Here is a 15,647-nt window from a genome sequence, read left to right as displayed (position 1 = left end):
TTCCTACCAAAATGCAGTACCTAAACGTACTTTATTGTTCTCTAATACATTTTCCAAAGTTTCAGGTGGATATTTTATTTCCAAAAAAGTTCTTAGGTTCAAAAAAACATTCAGTGAACTGAAAAAGTGAGGTCGGTAATATAGGTATTTAGCTGTGTCACATGCCCTTAAGCAGAGTTAAAAAACGTCATTTACATAATAAATATTTTGTCTTAAAAATTTGGGAAATGATAGCGGACATGCTAATGGACGTCCCCACATACTTTTTTTTGGGTTAATTAAAAAAAGTTTTAATTTAGCAAAATGTGATTAATTTGCATGGCGCTTATGAATTAGTATCGATTTTTTCAGTGTTAGATTCCCCCGGCTTTTTTCCTAGGATAAGAAATATTTTGGCTTAAAAATCTGGGAAATGATAGCGAATATGCTCACGAACGTCCCCGCACACTTTTTTTGTGTTTTTTTTTATCAAAAAAATTTTGATATTGCTAACAATGTGCGCGTATATTTCGAGGTTATGTGTGTTACAATTCACCCTAGCGTTACTTCCAAATTATACATTATTTTTGGCCGAAAACTTTGGACTTACAAATAAACATAGTAACTAATCTTCCGGAACTAACCTTGTTTGCAGACAATCAAAAAAGTTTATTTCATAAATAATTTCCAAATTATCGGAAAGGCAGAGATGAAAAACGACGTAACCTCAAATTAATGCATATAAACAAAATTTTTATTTAGTACAATAAATTTTGTTATTATTATCGCTCAGAAAAGAGTCCGGGGACGTCCGTTATGATATTTTATAGCATCTCCGAATTCAGTTTTTAAAAATTTTAATTTTTTTGGAAAAAAATCCGGAGAAACTGTACTCGATTGACGACACGACGACGTATCACATGCCCTTAAAAAGAGTTACATTTTTTTTAAATTGCAATTTTCTGAAAAAATACCGGTAATGTAGGTATCTTAACCTGTGATATTGCCTTAATCTCGGAAATACTGTTCCTCTTTGCCAATCTATGTCTCGTAGTTAATGGTTGTCAGTGACGTAGGAGCTGCCATATTTTTTAGACGGTCTCCTGCTAGGCTGCCAGGGGCAGGGGGTCAACTAGCAGGGGGTACGGAAGTTCTTCAGTTTGAAGAAGTTTGGAGGTGGTGATACAAGATGTTTAGTGTTAATTAAATGGTGCCCGTAACAAACAATTAAACAAATTGGTCAGAGCTGCCAAGTGCAGGTACGCTGATTCATTTTCCCGATATCTTCTAGATAGTGGACTCGGAATTTTTTCTTGAAATAAGTCGAAATGCAGTGGATTTTACGTCACAATGATAAATAGAAGCGAAGTGCGGTGCTGTGATAAGGTTATAAGAGAAATTAGGACAGTGGATGAGGCATTTGCCTTTGCTACGAAAAAATGCGATTCGTGCGCCTCGTGAATCTTGGAATTTCGTATAATTTCGTGGACAAAAGGAATATTTCAGATTGCTACTCGTAATTCTTCGTATGGCTGGTTCGGGACGTGCCTGATTACGTACCGAATACTGTTGCCCTACCCCAGTGTACTATTTTTATATGGACTTTTTATTTACACGTTCTGAGAGCGCGCGTTTGTCTTATTGCGTATTTTCGCTAAATATTTTAGCTACCTTCGTGGTAGGTTACGTAATTTCAGCGTGACGAATCTTTAATTATCGAAAGTGGATATCGTGAAATAAAAGCTCACTTTTCCCAGTAGGTGTGCTCGTCGTGCATCGCTTGGGAAATTGATTTTTGACAAGAAGCGAATCGAACCTCGTTAGCTCACTTCCTCTTAGTTAGTTTTAAGGAGAGAATAATTGCTGAAATTTAAATCCAATAAAATGTCAAAGGGTTGCACTTTTTTTGGCGTAAAATTAGGCACGAATTTATACAGTATGCGGTGAAAAAATAATATTCAGTTTTTCATTTTCTATTTTTATCTTCAGACTCTATATTAATTGCAAAAAAAGTGTGAAAAAGTCGATTCAGTTGCTGCAAATTCAGAAAATTATTGTTTTGTGGGTTTACTATGTTTTTTAAAGTATCCTGATGAATGGCACACATTTACTAATGATAAGACATATATTTATATAAATTGGAAATTCATTTTTTTTTATTGCAGATTTTGTACTGGAAGCAATCATTTATTCTGTAATTTTATGCTTGAAAAAAAAGTTAATGACTGATAATTTTGTGTGGCATAATATGTCATTGATTTTCTTCCATAAAATATAAAGAGAAATTGCCGAATAGAAATAATAAAATTATTGAAAAAAGTGTTTTCAAACAAAACTTTTGTTAAAATTGTATTAAGTTGAACAAATCTTTAAATATATTGATTTGTGTATATTAATAGCCGAAAAAAAGCAGTTTGAAATAAAAATCCACAACTTAACAATTTTAAGCTTCACAAATATTTTTGATATAGAAACGAATATGGAAAAGCAAATTTTAAAACAATAGTAATGCAATTTTTTCACCATTTTTTGTTAGAAAAGTCAGTGGATTATGGATATTACTTTTAAAAGTTACTTTTAGACACGTTTTCCAAATGTCACTTTCCATTCCTTCCAGAATTCATATGTAGCATTTCAATTTAAGTGACTTATAAAATTGTAGATTGAAAACAGTTATAAAAAAATGTACAATTTAAAATTGCCAGTCACAAAGTTTTATATTTTAAATCCTTAAAATACAGATTTTAAAAAACCAAATTTAAAGCATTTATGACCTAGAATTTTTTCGACTTTCGAGTAATCAAGTTTAATTTCAAAAAATTATAACTATAGTTATGAAAATTTCTTTTGAAACTCACTTTTATAAACGTTTTAAATTGTTATCACTTTCCATTCGATCAAGCGTTCATACTTAGCATATAAATTGAAATGTCTTATAAAATTTCGAATTAAAAGCATTAAAACGAATAATGCACAATTTTAAATTGAGTCTAAAAATTTGACACTTTAAATCCTTAAAATGCAGTTCTTGAAAATGAAAAGTATATAATTCCTGGTCAAGAATTTGGTCGACTTTTTTACGAAGCAATTTTAATTTAAAAATTTGTAACTGACTATGCAAATTGATTTTAAAACTCACTGATAGAAACGTTTTAAAAAATCAAAGTTTTAAATTTACACTGTTTAAATTTTACATTATAATTCCTTAAAATATAGATTTTTTAAATTAACATTTACCGGATTTTGGTCAAGAATGTGATTGTCTTTTAATTAATCAATTTTAATTTTTAAAAAATGTAATTGTAACTATAATTATAAAAATTACTTTTAAAACTCACTTTCAGGAACGCTTTCAAAATGTTGTCGATTACCATTCTTTCTAGAATTCGCATTTAGCTTTTTAATATAAATACCTTATGTAATTTTAGGTTGTAAATAATTTTTTAAATGTACAATTTAAAATTACCAGTCACAATTTTTTTTCTATTTTAAATCCTTAGAATACAGATTTGAAACATTAAACATTAGAGGATTCAGGGGCAAGAATTTATTCGTCTTTTAATTAATCAATTTTAATTTAAAATTTTGTATTTATAACTATAATTATCAATATTTCTTTTAAAACTCACTTTTATATACGATTTCACAATGTTGTCACTTTCCATTCGATAAAGAATTCGCATTTAGCATTTATGCTTTACAAAGTTTGTAATTGAAAAGAATACAGAAAAAAAGAATGCACAATTTCAAGTTGACAGATTAAAAATCTTACATTATAATTCCTTAAAATATAGATTGTAAGAATTAGCAATTACAGCATTATGGTCAATAATGAAATTTTAGATTGAAACACATTTGTTTAAATGCACAATTTAAAATTGCCAGTTAAAAATTTGTTTAGATTTTAATTGCTTAAAATATAGATTTTGAAATTTATAAAATTAGAGCATTTATGGTCAAGAATTTGGTCATCTTTTAATGAATCAATTTTTATTTAAAAAATTGTGATTGTATCTGTGATTATGAATTTTAAAACTCACTTTTAGAAACTTCCAAAATATTGTGACTTACCATTCGTCCAAGAATACGCATTTAGCATTTCATTTTAAATTCCTCATAAAATTTGTAATTGAAAACAATTCAAACAAACCACAATCAAAAATTTCAAACTGGATGTCTGAGAAAATGTAACATTTTAAGTTCTTAAAATACATATTTTGCAAATTTAAAATTAGAACATTTATGGTCAAGAATAGGGCCCTCTTTTAATTAATCGATTTTAATGAAATAAATTGTAATTTTAAATATTAATAATTCCTTTTTTTATTAACTTTTCAAAACTAAAAATCATACACGCTTATGAAATTCGGAGAGGAAATTGGGATAAGTGGGGGTGTTAGTACCGAAATTTTCCATTTTTGCTCCGGTTGTTATATCGTGATTATAGGTGGTTTCTTTGTCTTAAAATATTTCGCTTCATGAAGAAGAACCTTCTCTTTGGCACTCGAACGCTTCCTGAGTTTCTATTTGTATTTGAAACGTGGAATGACAAAATATGACATTCCGGTATAAAAATATCAATACCGGGAAAACAATTTTCAATGTTTTTAGAAGAGTTTTAAATCTTCTGGTGTGCTGATTAAATTGAGCCTTCTTAGTTATTGTTAATTCGGGATAGTTTATTTGGAAATTGATACGAGTGAACGTAAAGAATGTTTTCTTGAATTGTCAAAACATTGCTGAATGAGGATTAAAAGTGGTTGGTTTGTTTTCAGTTGAATGGAAGTGTGTTAAAGTAATGTGAATTTAAGAGGAAGGGAAATCTAAAGAAAGAATTTGGCTTCTTGATATTTAATGTTTCAAACTCATGTGGATTGCAATTTTAAAAGTAATTGACTTAATTCATAGTAATTAGAAAATGTGTATGGTGAATTTTTCATTGTTTTTTCTATGAGATTATTAGTTACTCTGAAGAATCGAGAATAATTATTAGTAATCAAGTAATGCTATTTTATACTAGTACTATATTTTCACATAAATTTTGCAAGGAATATGATTCATGAACTTGCACTATTAGCATACTGATAGCATAACTAATAGCTTCTTTAAAAAAGACTGCTTTGTAAACCTGTATTTTTATTTATTATTGCATGCCTAATTGCAGCTGATTATTTCTTCATATATTAATTTGATACTTTAAAGCTTCCGGAAAGTAATTCTTTCAATAGTTGAATTTCTTCAATTAAAACTAAAATTTAATACTTTTAAGCAAAATAAAATTGAAATGAATAATTGATCAAATATCTTCTTCATTAAAAAATAGTAAGAAAATGTTTAATGGGTTGGTAGAAGAATTTAGTAGGAGTTTTTTTGTTGTTGAAATAATAGACTTAAATGTTATAAAGTATTTCTAGATTTTAAAAACTTGTAATTAAATTTCAGCGCACTCATTGTCCCGTAATGATGTGGTGGGATAAAGAGTTCGAAACTGTCTTCTACGATGACAGAAGCATCTTTAAAAGATCGTGGTGAAGAGTCACTTCACCAACAAGATATCATGTCGGACCCACCGCAAAACTACGGTCACCCACCACCAGACATAATGCCTAAAGGACTAGCTATAAACGGTAAAAATTGTTATATAAATGATAAAATAGTCAAATTAAAATATCAACTAAGGGCTCACTGATCCTTTTACGAGTCTTAGGAAAAGAATTTATCAAACTAGCCGTTTAACAGGGTGGCCGCAGGTCAAGGAAATCCTTTAAATCAGGGAATTTTGTTGGTCAGTGATTTTGAAAAAAAATTGAAAAAGTGGACTATTTTTAAATAAAAACGTCACCTATTTCTGAATTTTCTTGAATGTTTTTGAAATATGTTAGGATATTTGAACAGATTTCAATAATTTGAAAGGGTTTCAAAAATGTTTTAAGATTTTAGAGTATTCTTAGATATTCCAAGAAGTATTCAAAGAAATATTGTAGGGTATTCTAAAAGATTCCAAGGCATTTTTAACCGATTATAAAATTGTCATGGAATTTCTAAGGATTTAGATGATTTTAAGGGATAGAAAAAATGCATGAAGTTTTACAGAATTTTCTAGAATTTCGGAAGATATGAAACGATTGCATATGGTCTATAAGGTCTAAGTATATTTTGAAAGATTGCAAAGATTTTTGTAAGATTTTTCAGGATTTTAAAATGTCTCAAGATTTTTTCATCATTTTTTCAGCATTTCAGAACATATATGATTTTATGGGATTTTATAATATTTTAATGGCATTCAATTAATTTTTATTAACAAAAATTGATAGATTTTGCGGAATTTCAAATGTTTTAAAGTATTTCCAAAGCCCTTGAAGATGTTAAACTATTTTAAAAGATTCTAAGGAATTTGTAATTAATTTCAGTCATTTGAAAGGATTGAAAATTTTAAAAAGATGTTAGGGTATTTTGAAAAATTTCAAGTAATTTTGAAGACGTTTAAAATACGTCAAGAGATTTCAAAAGATATTAAAAGATTCGAAAAAGCTTAGGGTATTTTTAATAGATTTCAATATTTTGAAATGACTGCAAAGGATTTCAAGATTTTAGGGCATTTCTCAAAATTCTTAGGAAATGTTAAAGTTTCAAGAAATTTTATAGAACATTAAACATTTTTCAATATATTTTTTTTAATTCCAAGGGATTTTCAAAGATTTTTAAGGATTTAATATATTTTACGGTATTTTTAAAAATCTCAAGGTATTAGCAAAATATTTTTTTTTAACTTCAAGGGATTTTCAAGGATTTTAATTATGTGTTCGTAAAGAATTTCGGAAGATATAGAACGATATTGTATGACCCATAAGGTTTTTACATATTTTGATTTCAAGTAATTTCATGAGATTTCTGAGAATTTCAAAAACTCAAGGTTTTTTAATACGTTTTTCGGGATTGCAGGAAATATTAAATTTCATCAAATTTCACGGAATTTTATAATATTTTAATGAATTTCAAAAAATATATTCACAAGAAGTGGAGCATTTCTTAAAGGTTTAAAGATTCAAAGAGATTCTCAAATATTTCTTGGAATTGTTTTGAAGGCATTTGGAATTCAACTTGAATTCTGATTTATGTATCCTGAATTCTAGTCTATTCAATTAATTTTTCGGATTCTTGCTTCGTTTTTGTTTAATTCATCTTCAGGTCTTTTAATTCACCTTGGATTCTCAGGCATTTCATCAAATACTTTAGAATTCCCTTGAATTGCTTTCAAATCACATGCATTTTTTTAATTCGCATGGAATTTTTCTAATTTCCCTAAAGTTCCTCTAAATTCTCTCCAATTTTACTAAAATAGACTTTTTTAGATTTAGATTTTTTTTTGCAATTCATTTGAATTTTTTTGACGTTAACTTGAATTTTTGTGAAGTCATACGAATAAATTGTTTTAAATAAACTTTTTGTATTAGAAATTAGTCACTTTTTCGGATTTTTCAAGTAAGCTGGGCTGAGAATAAATAAAAAATGTATGCGCATGAATTTAAAAATTATTTCATTCCATTCATAAAAGATTCTATATTGAAAATGTTACAATATTATAATTTTAGTCTTTAAATATTAATGGTCAAGGAAAATGAAAAATTAGTCAGGGAAAAATTAGGGAATTTTGAAAATGAAGATTCTCGTCCACCTGGCTCCAATAAAAATAGGAATTAAAAGTATTTTCAGAATAATTTGAGGTTAAAGAGTGAGATCCTTTAATTTTCATTTAAATAATGTTTATTTCAGGTGTGGGAGGAAGATTGCGTCAATTAGAAGCCCTATTTAGTGGTGGTCCAGTACAGGGAGGAAAATCGGGCCATATCTTTTCCATTGAAACTCTCATCGATATCTTATTAGTTTTATATGACGAGTGCTGCAACTCCTCTTTACGCCGAGAAAAGACTGTTTCGGATTTCATAGAGTTTGGTAAGTAAAATTATTATGTTTATTACAAATTCCCCGGATCACAGTCTCCTATTCCCCTTTTTCCTCTATTTTTCTAAAATTCCCCTATAATATATTAAATCTCTATATTTGAGAATTTTTGCCATTTTTGTTCTTTTTTGGTCATAATTAAAGCCAAGCGCAACGGTAATAAAAGTAAAAAATCCGTTTTTCTAAATTGCTATAAAAATGTCAAATATTATTGCAAAAAAGTTGCATACGAAAGTTCAAAATCTAGAAAAATTATATCTTTTCTCTTGTTCTAATTCTTTTGCATAACCAACCGTTTTGGGGAAAATTAAAAAATTGGTAGAGTTTTACGTGTTTTTTTATTATTATTTAGGATAAAAGACTCGAGGAAACTTTTTCATATGGTATCATATCGATCTGAAAAAAATGTTATTTTCGACCCGCCCTAACGAGCATACGTAATTTTTAATTTAAAAAATTGAAAACACATAAAATTACAAATATTCCATTTGATTAATTATGACCCTAAAATCTCAAAACAGATAGGGTTAAGAAATGTACGTGTAAAAAATAAAACGTACCTGAAAAGATCTATTTTCATTCAATATTTTGTGCACAATCACTTTACAGTTCCAATGTACATCGGTAAGTTACCACTTTAGGAAGTTGGTTTCTTATAAAACCTACGGTTGGAACCGGAAACATTTCCAGATGATGAATGCTTTTGGTAGAAACTTAATCATTTTGTTTAAAATTTTATTTTTTTTTAGTTGAAAATTCAACTTTTTGGTTTAGAATTCTTGATTTTTCTGACAAATTCGTCTTTTTTGGTAGTAAATTAATCTTTTTGTTTAAAATTTTGATCTTTTTGGTTAAGAATTTAAGAACTGGGTATTAAAATTGAACAAATTTTTTGAAAGTGCATTTCTTGGTTGACGATTCCAAATTTTAGTTAAAAATTCATCTCTGATTGGAAATTGAACTGCTTTAAAAGAAAATTCCTTTTTTTCTGATAATTGAAAATTCATCTATTTCAATTTTGGTCGAAAGTGCTTCTTTTATAAGTAAAAATGGAACTTTTTGTTAAAATTGAACTATTTTGTTAAAAATTCTCTTCTTTACTGAAAATTCATCTAGTTTAATTGAAAATTCAACTTTTGGGTTGACAGTTCTATTTTTTTAAATAACAAATTCATATTTTTCATTTGATAATTCAACTGTTTTGTATAGAAAATTCGTAATTTTGTCTTAAAAGCTCAATATTTTAGTTTAAGAAATCAACTATTGGTAGAAAATTCTTCTTTTATTTATTTAAAATGATTTTTTAAAAATAAACGTTGAGCTATTCCATTTTTGGTTAAAAATATACCTTTCTTAGTTTAAAAATTCAATAATATCCGGTTTAACTGTCACCTCAAATTCAATTAGGCATATTTCAACACTTACTCTGAAAATCACTTTTTAAAATCTTAATTGTTGATTTATTGGCGAAGTTTATAATTCAGCACACGGTCACGTGGACAATATAGGCATATTGTTAACTTGACTGGGTATAAACTCACACAAAAATCAGTACAAACATAAAAGCGGGATTTACATAAATTCTACGTTACTGGGCGGGAGGGGGGGAGTGCCTAAAATTGGTGAAGTATTTTATGTATGATTCCTAATTTATATTTCAGATCCTTATTTTGATTATCTGCTGATTTCGTTACTTAATTTAATTTTTACTTCCAGTGAAACCAGTAGCCACTTGTATAAAGAGTTTGCAGTTAGCGCGCGAGGATTTTGAGATTATAAAAGTAATTGGGAGAGGTGCATTTGGGGAAGTATGTGTGGTACGAATGCGAGGTTCGGACAAGGTCTTCGCCATGAAAATCTTAAACAAATGGGAAATGCTCAAGCGAGCGGAGACCGCGTGCTTCAGGGAAGAGCGAGACGTTCTCGTTTACGGAGATCGACGATGGATCACGAACCTCCATTATGCCTTTCAGGATGACAATAATCTGGTAATTTCCCATCAAACGATCAAGAAATGATCATGCAAAATAATGCTGTTTATAATATATATTTTTAATAACCATTTCTCTTTCTTTCAGTACCTGGTAATGGATTATTACTGCGGGGGAGACCTATTAACTTTACTCAGTAAATTTGAAGACCGACTTCCAGAAGATATGGCTCGTTTTTATATTGCCGAAATGGTGCTAGCCATCGGATCGATTCACGATTTAAGGTATGTTCATCGAGACATCAAACCTGACAACGTTTTGCTCGACGCTAACGGACACATTCGATTGGCTGATTTTGGCTCCTGTCTTCGGTTATTCGAAGACGGAACGGTTCAAAGTAACGTCGCGGTTGGCACGCCGGATTATATCTCTCCAGAAATTTTAAGGGTAAATTAGATTTAATTAATTGATTGGTTGCTGATTTCTTACCAGATTTGGTTTTTGATTTTATTGTTCATTTCTAGGCAATGGAAGACGGACAGGGTCGATATGGACCTGAATGTGATTGGTGGTCTCTGGGTGTCTGTATGTATGAAATGCTTTACGGTGAAACGCCTTTTTACGCCGAATCTCTAGTCGAAACCTATGGAAAAATTATGAATCATAAGGTGAGAGAAGTTTAGAATAAACAGAGACAGATAAAAGAAATTGATTTTATGATTGTTGCTAATTTTCGTTGAAATTTCAGAATTGTTTTGACTTCCCGACCGAGGATATTTTCGATGTTTCCGAGGAAGCGAAGGACCTGATGCGAAAATTGATTTGCAGTTCGGAATTTAGGCTAGGACAAAATGGAATTGAAGATTTTAAGGTTTGTGTTATTTTTATACATTCTATATTATATTTTCCATTTTTCTTATTCAAGTAATTTTACGCTTAGTAACTTCAGTAAAACTAAAGTCAAATTGTTGGTCTACTCTTCAGAAACATCCGTGGTTTGAAGGTGTAAATTGGGACATTATGCGAGATAGCACAGCGCCCTACATTCCTGAAGTTTCTTCGCCGACGGACACTTCGAACTTTGACGTCGACGACACAGATGTTCGTAGTTCCGATGCCGTTCCTCCAGCTGCGAATTCTGCCTTTTCGGCCTTGCATCTTCCATTCGTGGGATTTAGTTTCACTCAAGGAAGGTAAGAATATCGGAAAGAACGAGAATAATCTAATCCAAGCGAATAGTGAAATGTGTATGAGCAAATACTGATTTAAAAATAAGATAAAGAATAATTTTATTTTTATTTTTCCAGCTGCATATCTGATCTCGGATCTCTACCCGTCTTTTCACAGAAGGAAAAGAATCTAAAAATGCTAGAAGAGGAAAATGCTCAACTATCTCAGACAGTTGCTGACCTAAAAAATCAGGTTACTCATGCCTCGCCTACGATATCGCCCGATTCTAATAACGCAACGAGAAAACTTCAGGATGAAATAAACACTTTAACGAAACGAAATTGTGGTAAGTCTCATTTTAAATTAGTGTTGCTATAAAATTCGAATTTCGAAATTACCTGACTTTTCTCTGACTAATTTTTCACTTTCCCTGACCGTTATAAATTCGTGGGAGGGATTGGAAGATCTTGCGTAAGAAAAATTTGTAATAAAAAAATAGTAAATCAACATATAAAGGGTGGAAGTACAGAACTAGAGAACCAACAAAATAGGAATTTTTCAGAAGAGCGTAAAACATGATGTAAAATCGAAATCACTATTTAAAGATAAAACAGAAGTCTACTTCTGAGACGACGTGTTTCTGATTTAACGACAATAAATTTAGTGACATAAACTTATCAAGTTTCGAGGAAATAGATATGTCAGTTGACAATCTTAAAGTGACGCTGACTACAAATTGGAAGAGCCTTGACTGCGGATATTTTCCGAGATATTAATTGAGTTTATGAATGCGGGTGACAAAAGTTTTATCTAAAAAAATATAGCCAATAGGGTTGTTTCGCGATTTTAAATAAAATAATTTTTTAACAGATAATTTTAATCTGAATCGAAGGTGCGTTATAATTTTTTTTTCTTTTGTGTCGTTCAACGGAAAAAATTGAAGCCTCGGCTGAAATAACGTTGTATCAACACATATCTTGTTTCCGTGGACTTCTATGTATATGAGTTTTTCTTTTAACTGTTTCTCTATTCCGCGGAAGGGCTACGATCGAAAATTAAAAAATTTAATTCCGAATGAAATGTCAACATAGTCGAGGTTATTTACTTCCATTTATTTCGCATCTCTCTCAATTAATCTCGTAAGTTTACATATCTAAATCTAATTTAGATTTTTTGATTAGTTTAGATTAATTACGAATTTGGTCCTGCACATATTGTAAAAAATACAAATATAATGTCTCGCCTTATCTTTAAAAGAAAGGAAAGAAAAACACTTAATTATTTGTGCCCTTTTATTTCTACCTGCGTGTCATTCTAATAAATATAATATTCTTTTTTTACCTTTGTTCAAAACTTTAATGTTAGAATTATAGATAGGTACATTTTCAAAGTTTAAAACCTTCACTATTTTGACATTTCTTTCCCAATTCAATTGTCAAATTTTCGATCACCGCGCTTCCGTGGAATAGAGAGACAGTTAAAAGAAAAACTTATATACATAGATCTCCATGAATTATTAAAAATTGAAGGCGGTAAAATACTTATTCAAATTGTTGTCACATGTGTTTCGTGTGACTCAGAGGTTCTCATAATTATCTATCAATGTGACGATGTGAAACTCATGACGAAGAGGTTAGGCCACAGTCTGCTGTCAATTCTGACAATTTTTATTTGATAGCTTTATTTTTTAAGAATTATGTGACAAAAAAAGTTATCCTGTTGTAATATTTGGTATATGAGTCAGTAGCATATTGAAGGGAAGCAGTAAGTGCAATTATTAACACATTTAAAAATCGTAAATATTTACGAATTGTTCAGTAAACATGACTACATTTAAGTACTTTTTCAATGAATTCTTTATACGCACCATAAATATATCTATTTTCGGTAGGTTTTCTCTATTGGTTTTTACGAAACCCTCCTTTGACCTTTTTTTTAAACAATATTTCACGATTGTTATTTTCGATGTGCACATAACCAAAACAAAACATCAACACATAAAAAGATATTTGAGAATCACTGACACGTGAGCTGTGATTGGTGGAAAATTCGACCCCTTTGTGATAAAAAATTCATATTTCAACATTAAATTAAAAATAGTAAACAATATGTAAAAAATGTTTTATGGGCGTTTTTATATTTAGAATTTTGTATAAAATAAGATTCATTTTTCGGAAAAATGACATCTGACTTTGGAAACAACCCTATTCCGAGTAAATCGTCCAAGAATGTTGAGGCTACAATTTCACAGGTTTTGAAAGTCGACTCTCCACAGAAAAAAAACTAAATTCTATTTTTCACAAAAATAAAAACTTCCTCTCGATATATAAAGACTGTGTTGAAATCATAAATGTTTGATACCAAAGCATTGTTCTGTTCCGAGAAAATTCAAATTTAGTCCGACGGTATCTCACTATGACACTGGATTTTTGATTGAAAGGCCTATAAAAAAGACAATTTGTTTTCAAGGGAAGAACAAAATTATTGCTACGCTGAAATTTCTACTAAAATTTAAATTACATTGTTTTATTATATTAAAAAAATGAGAATTTGAACTAATCCTTTTAACACAACACGTGTATTTGATATTTTATGAATTTTTTATGCACTAAATTCATTTTCGGAATAATGTTCGTTGTCTAGTTATGTAATTTTTCAACAAAATATATAAACTTTCAACCATACATTTATATTTTTAACTAAAAAAAAAAAGTAAAAAAATAATCGAATTTTTAACTACAGTTATGAATTTTAAACCAAGAAAGATTTGTCAGTCAATAAATAAAATAGCTTTTAGCCAAAACGTTGAATTTTCGATCGGAAAAGATTTATTATCTACAAAAAGATGAGTTTTCAACCTCAAATAATGTATTTTAAACCAAAAAAATTTATTTCCAACAAAATTGTTGAATTTCAAAGCAAAAAATTGAATTTTCTACATAAACGTCAAATGTCCATCCTAAAAATATGAATGTTCTGCCCAAAAAGACGAGTTTTCAACAAAATAAATGAATTTTCAGCTAGAAAAAATCAGTTTTCAAGCAAAAATGGAATAGTTACATGTTTAGTTTGAACAAAAGTGTCAATCAAGAAAAAGAATGTTCAAATAAATAGTTAAATGTCTAAACAAAGAAATGAATTTTAAACTAAAATTGTGAACCTTTAACCAAGAAAATGCATTTTTAACCAGCAAGTTGAATTTTTAGCAAAGCAGATGAATTTATAACCAATAAGATTAATTTTCTACAGAAAAAAGGCTTCTTCCAAAAGAAATATGTTCGGTAAAATAATTCATTTTTTAACCAAAAATGAATTTCCAACTAAAAGCATTAAATTTTAACAACAAAAATTTTAATTTCCACAAAATAGTTGAATCCATAATCGAAAAATTATTAATTCACGACCAAACAGTTGCATTTTTATCCAAAAAAGATTAAATTTTTACCAGGAGAGAGATGAATTTTCCACAAATTAGCTAAATTTTCAAACAAAAAGATCTAATCTAAATCATGTACTTTTGCAAAAAAAAAAGATTATTTCCAACAAAGTTCTTGAATTTTAAACAAACAAAAAAACCGATTTTTTAAACAAAATAATTGAATTTTCAAATAAGAAAGATACATTTTTAGGCAAAATGGGAATGGTTACATTTAGTTGAAAAAATGAATTCTTAACAAAAAAGAACGAATTTTCAACAAAATAGTTACATTTTTAACCCAAGAAATGAATTTTTAACTAAAATGATTCATCTTGAACACAAAAAAAATTCATTGAATCAAATTCTTTAAATTTCAACCTAAAAAATTAGTTTACGACAAAAAAACAACTAAGTTTCAACCAAATAGTTTAAGTTTTAACCATAAAAATTATTTTTCAACTAAAAAGCTAATTTTTTAACCAAGAATCCCAATTTTGAAATTATCTGACTTTCCTGGCGAATTTGTCATTTTCCTTCACCATTAGGAGGGTTGGAAGGTTGGAAAATTCGTAAAAAAAAAAAAAAATAAGTGGATGAACTTTCAACCAAATATGCAGTTGGTTTTTCAACCAAATAGTGCAGTTTTCAACCAAGAAGATGAAAGTTCTACCAAAGAAGACCCATTTAAAAAAAAAACTGAATTTTCAACAAAAAGATAAAATTTTAAATATGTACTTTTAACAAGAAAGATCATTTCCAACAAAGTTGTTGAATTTTAAACAGCAACAAAAAAACGAATTTTCTAACAAATTTATTGAATTTTTAAATAAGAAAGATACATTTTTAGGCAACATGGGAATAGTTACATTTAGCTGAAAAATTAATTTTTTACAGAAAAGAACGAATTTTCAACAAATTTATTTACATTTTCAATCAAAGAAATTCATTTTTAATTAAAATGATTAATCTTGAATAAAATACAAAGTTCATAGAACCAAGTACTTTAAATTTCAACCAAAAAAATTAGTATTAGACGACAAAAAAAACTGATTTCCAACCAAATAATTTAATTATTAACCGTAAAATTTAATTTTCTACTAAGAAGATAATTTTTTAATTGAGAATCTCAACTTTGAAATTATCGGACTTTTCTGGCGAATTTTTTCATGTTCCCTCATCGTTGGGGG

The 15,647-nt window shown here is 28.9% G+C and overlaps 1 protein-coding gene across 3 annotated transcripts in view; it reads left to right on the top strand.

The window, feature by feature from the left end:
* The first annotated feature begins 1,114 nt into the window (after nt 1-1,114).
* The window catches only part of LOC117169465 (serine/threonine-protein kinase Genghis Khan), a 49,287-nt gene continuing 34,754 nt past the window's right edge, over nt 1,115-15,647 (top strand). For 2 of the 3 annotated variants that reach the window (XM_033355861.1, XM_033355862.1), the window contains exons 1-8: nt 5,480-5,606; nt 7,753-7,932; nt 9,658-9,929; nt 10,020-10,319; nt 10,397-10,540; nt 10,621-10,743; nt 10,857-11,065; nt 11,180-11,388. In XM_033355861.1, the coding sequence (XP_033211752.1) occupies nt 5,480-5,606; nt 7,753-7,932; nt 9,658-9,929; nt 10,020-10,319; nt 10,397-10,540; nt 10,621-10,743; nt 10,857-11,065; nt 11,180-11,388 (1,564 nt within the window). Of the gene's footprint in view, nt 1,239-5,421; nt 5,607-7,752; nt 7,933-9,657; nt 9,930-10,019; nt 10,320-10,396; nt 10,541-10,620; nt 10,744-10,856; nt 11,066-11,179; nt 11,389-15,647 lie in introns of those variants that run through there. The other variant, XM_033355860.1, reaches the window with a different exon arrangement.

Source organism: Belonocnema kinseyi, chromosome 3 (assembly GCF_010883055.1).
Source record: "Belonocnema kinseyi isolate 2016_QV_RU_SX_M_011 chromosome 3, B_treatae_v1, whole genome shotgun sequence".
NCBI lineage: Eukaryota > Metazoa > Arthropoda > Insecta > Hymenoptera > Cynipidae > Belonocnema > Belonocnema kinseyi.
The sequence above is the reverse complement of the archived record's forward strand: the minus strand, read 5'-3'. Positions and strand labels throughout refer to the sequence as shown.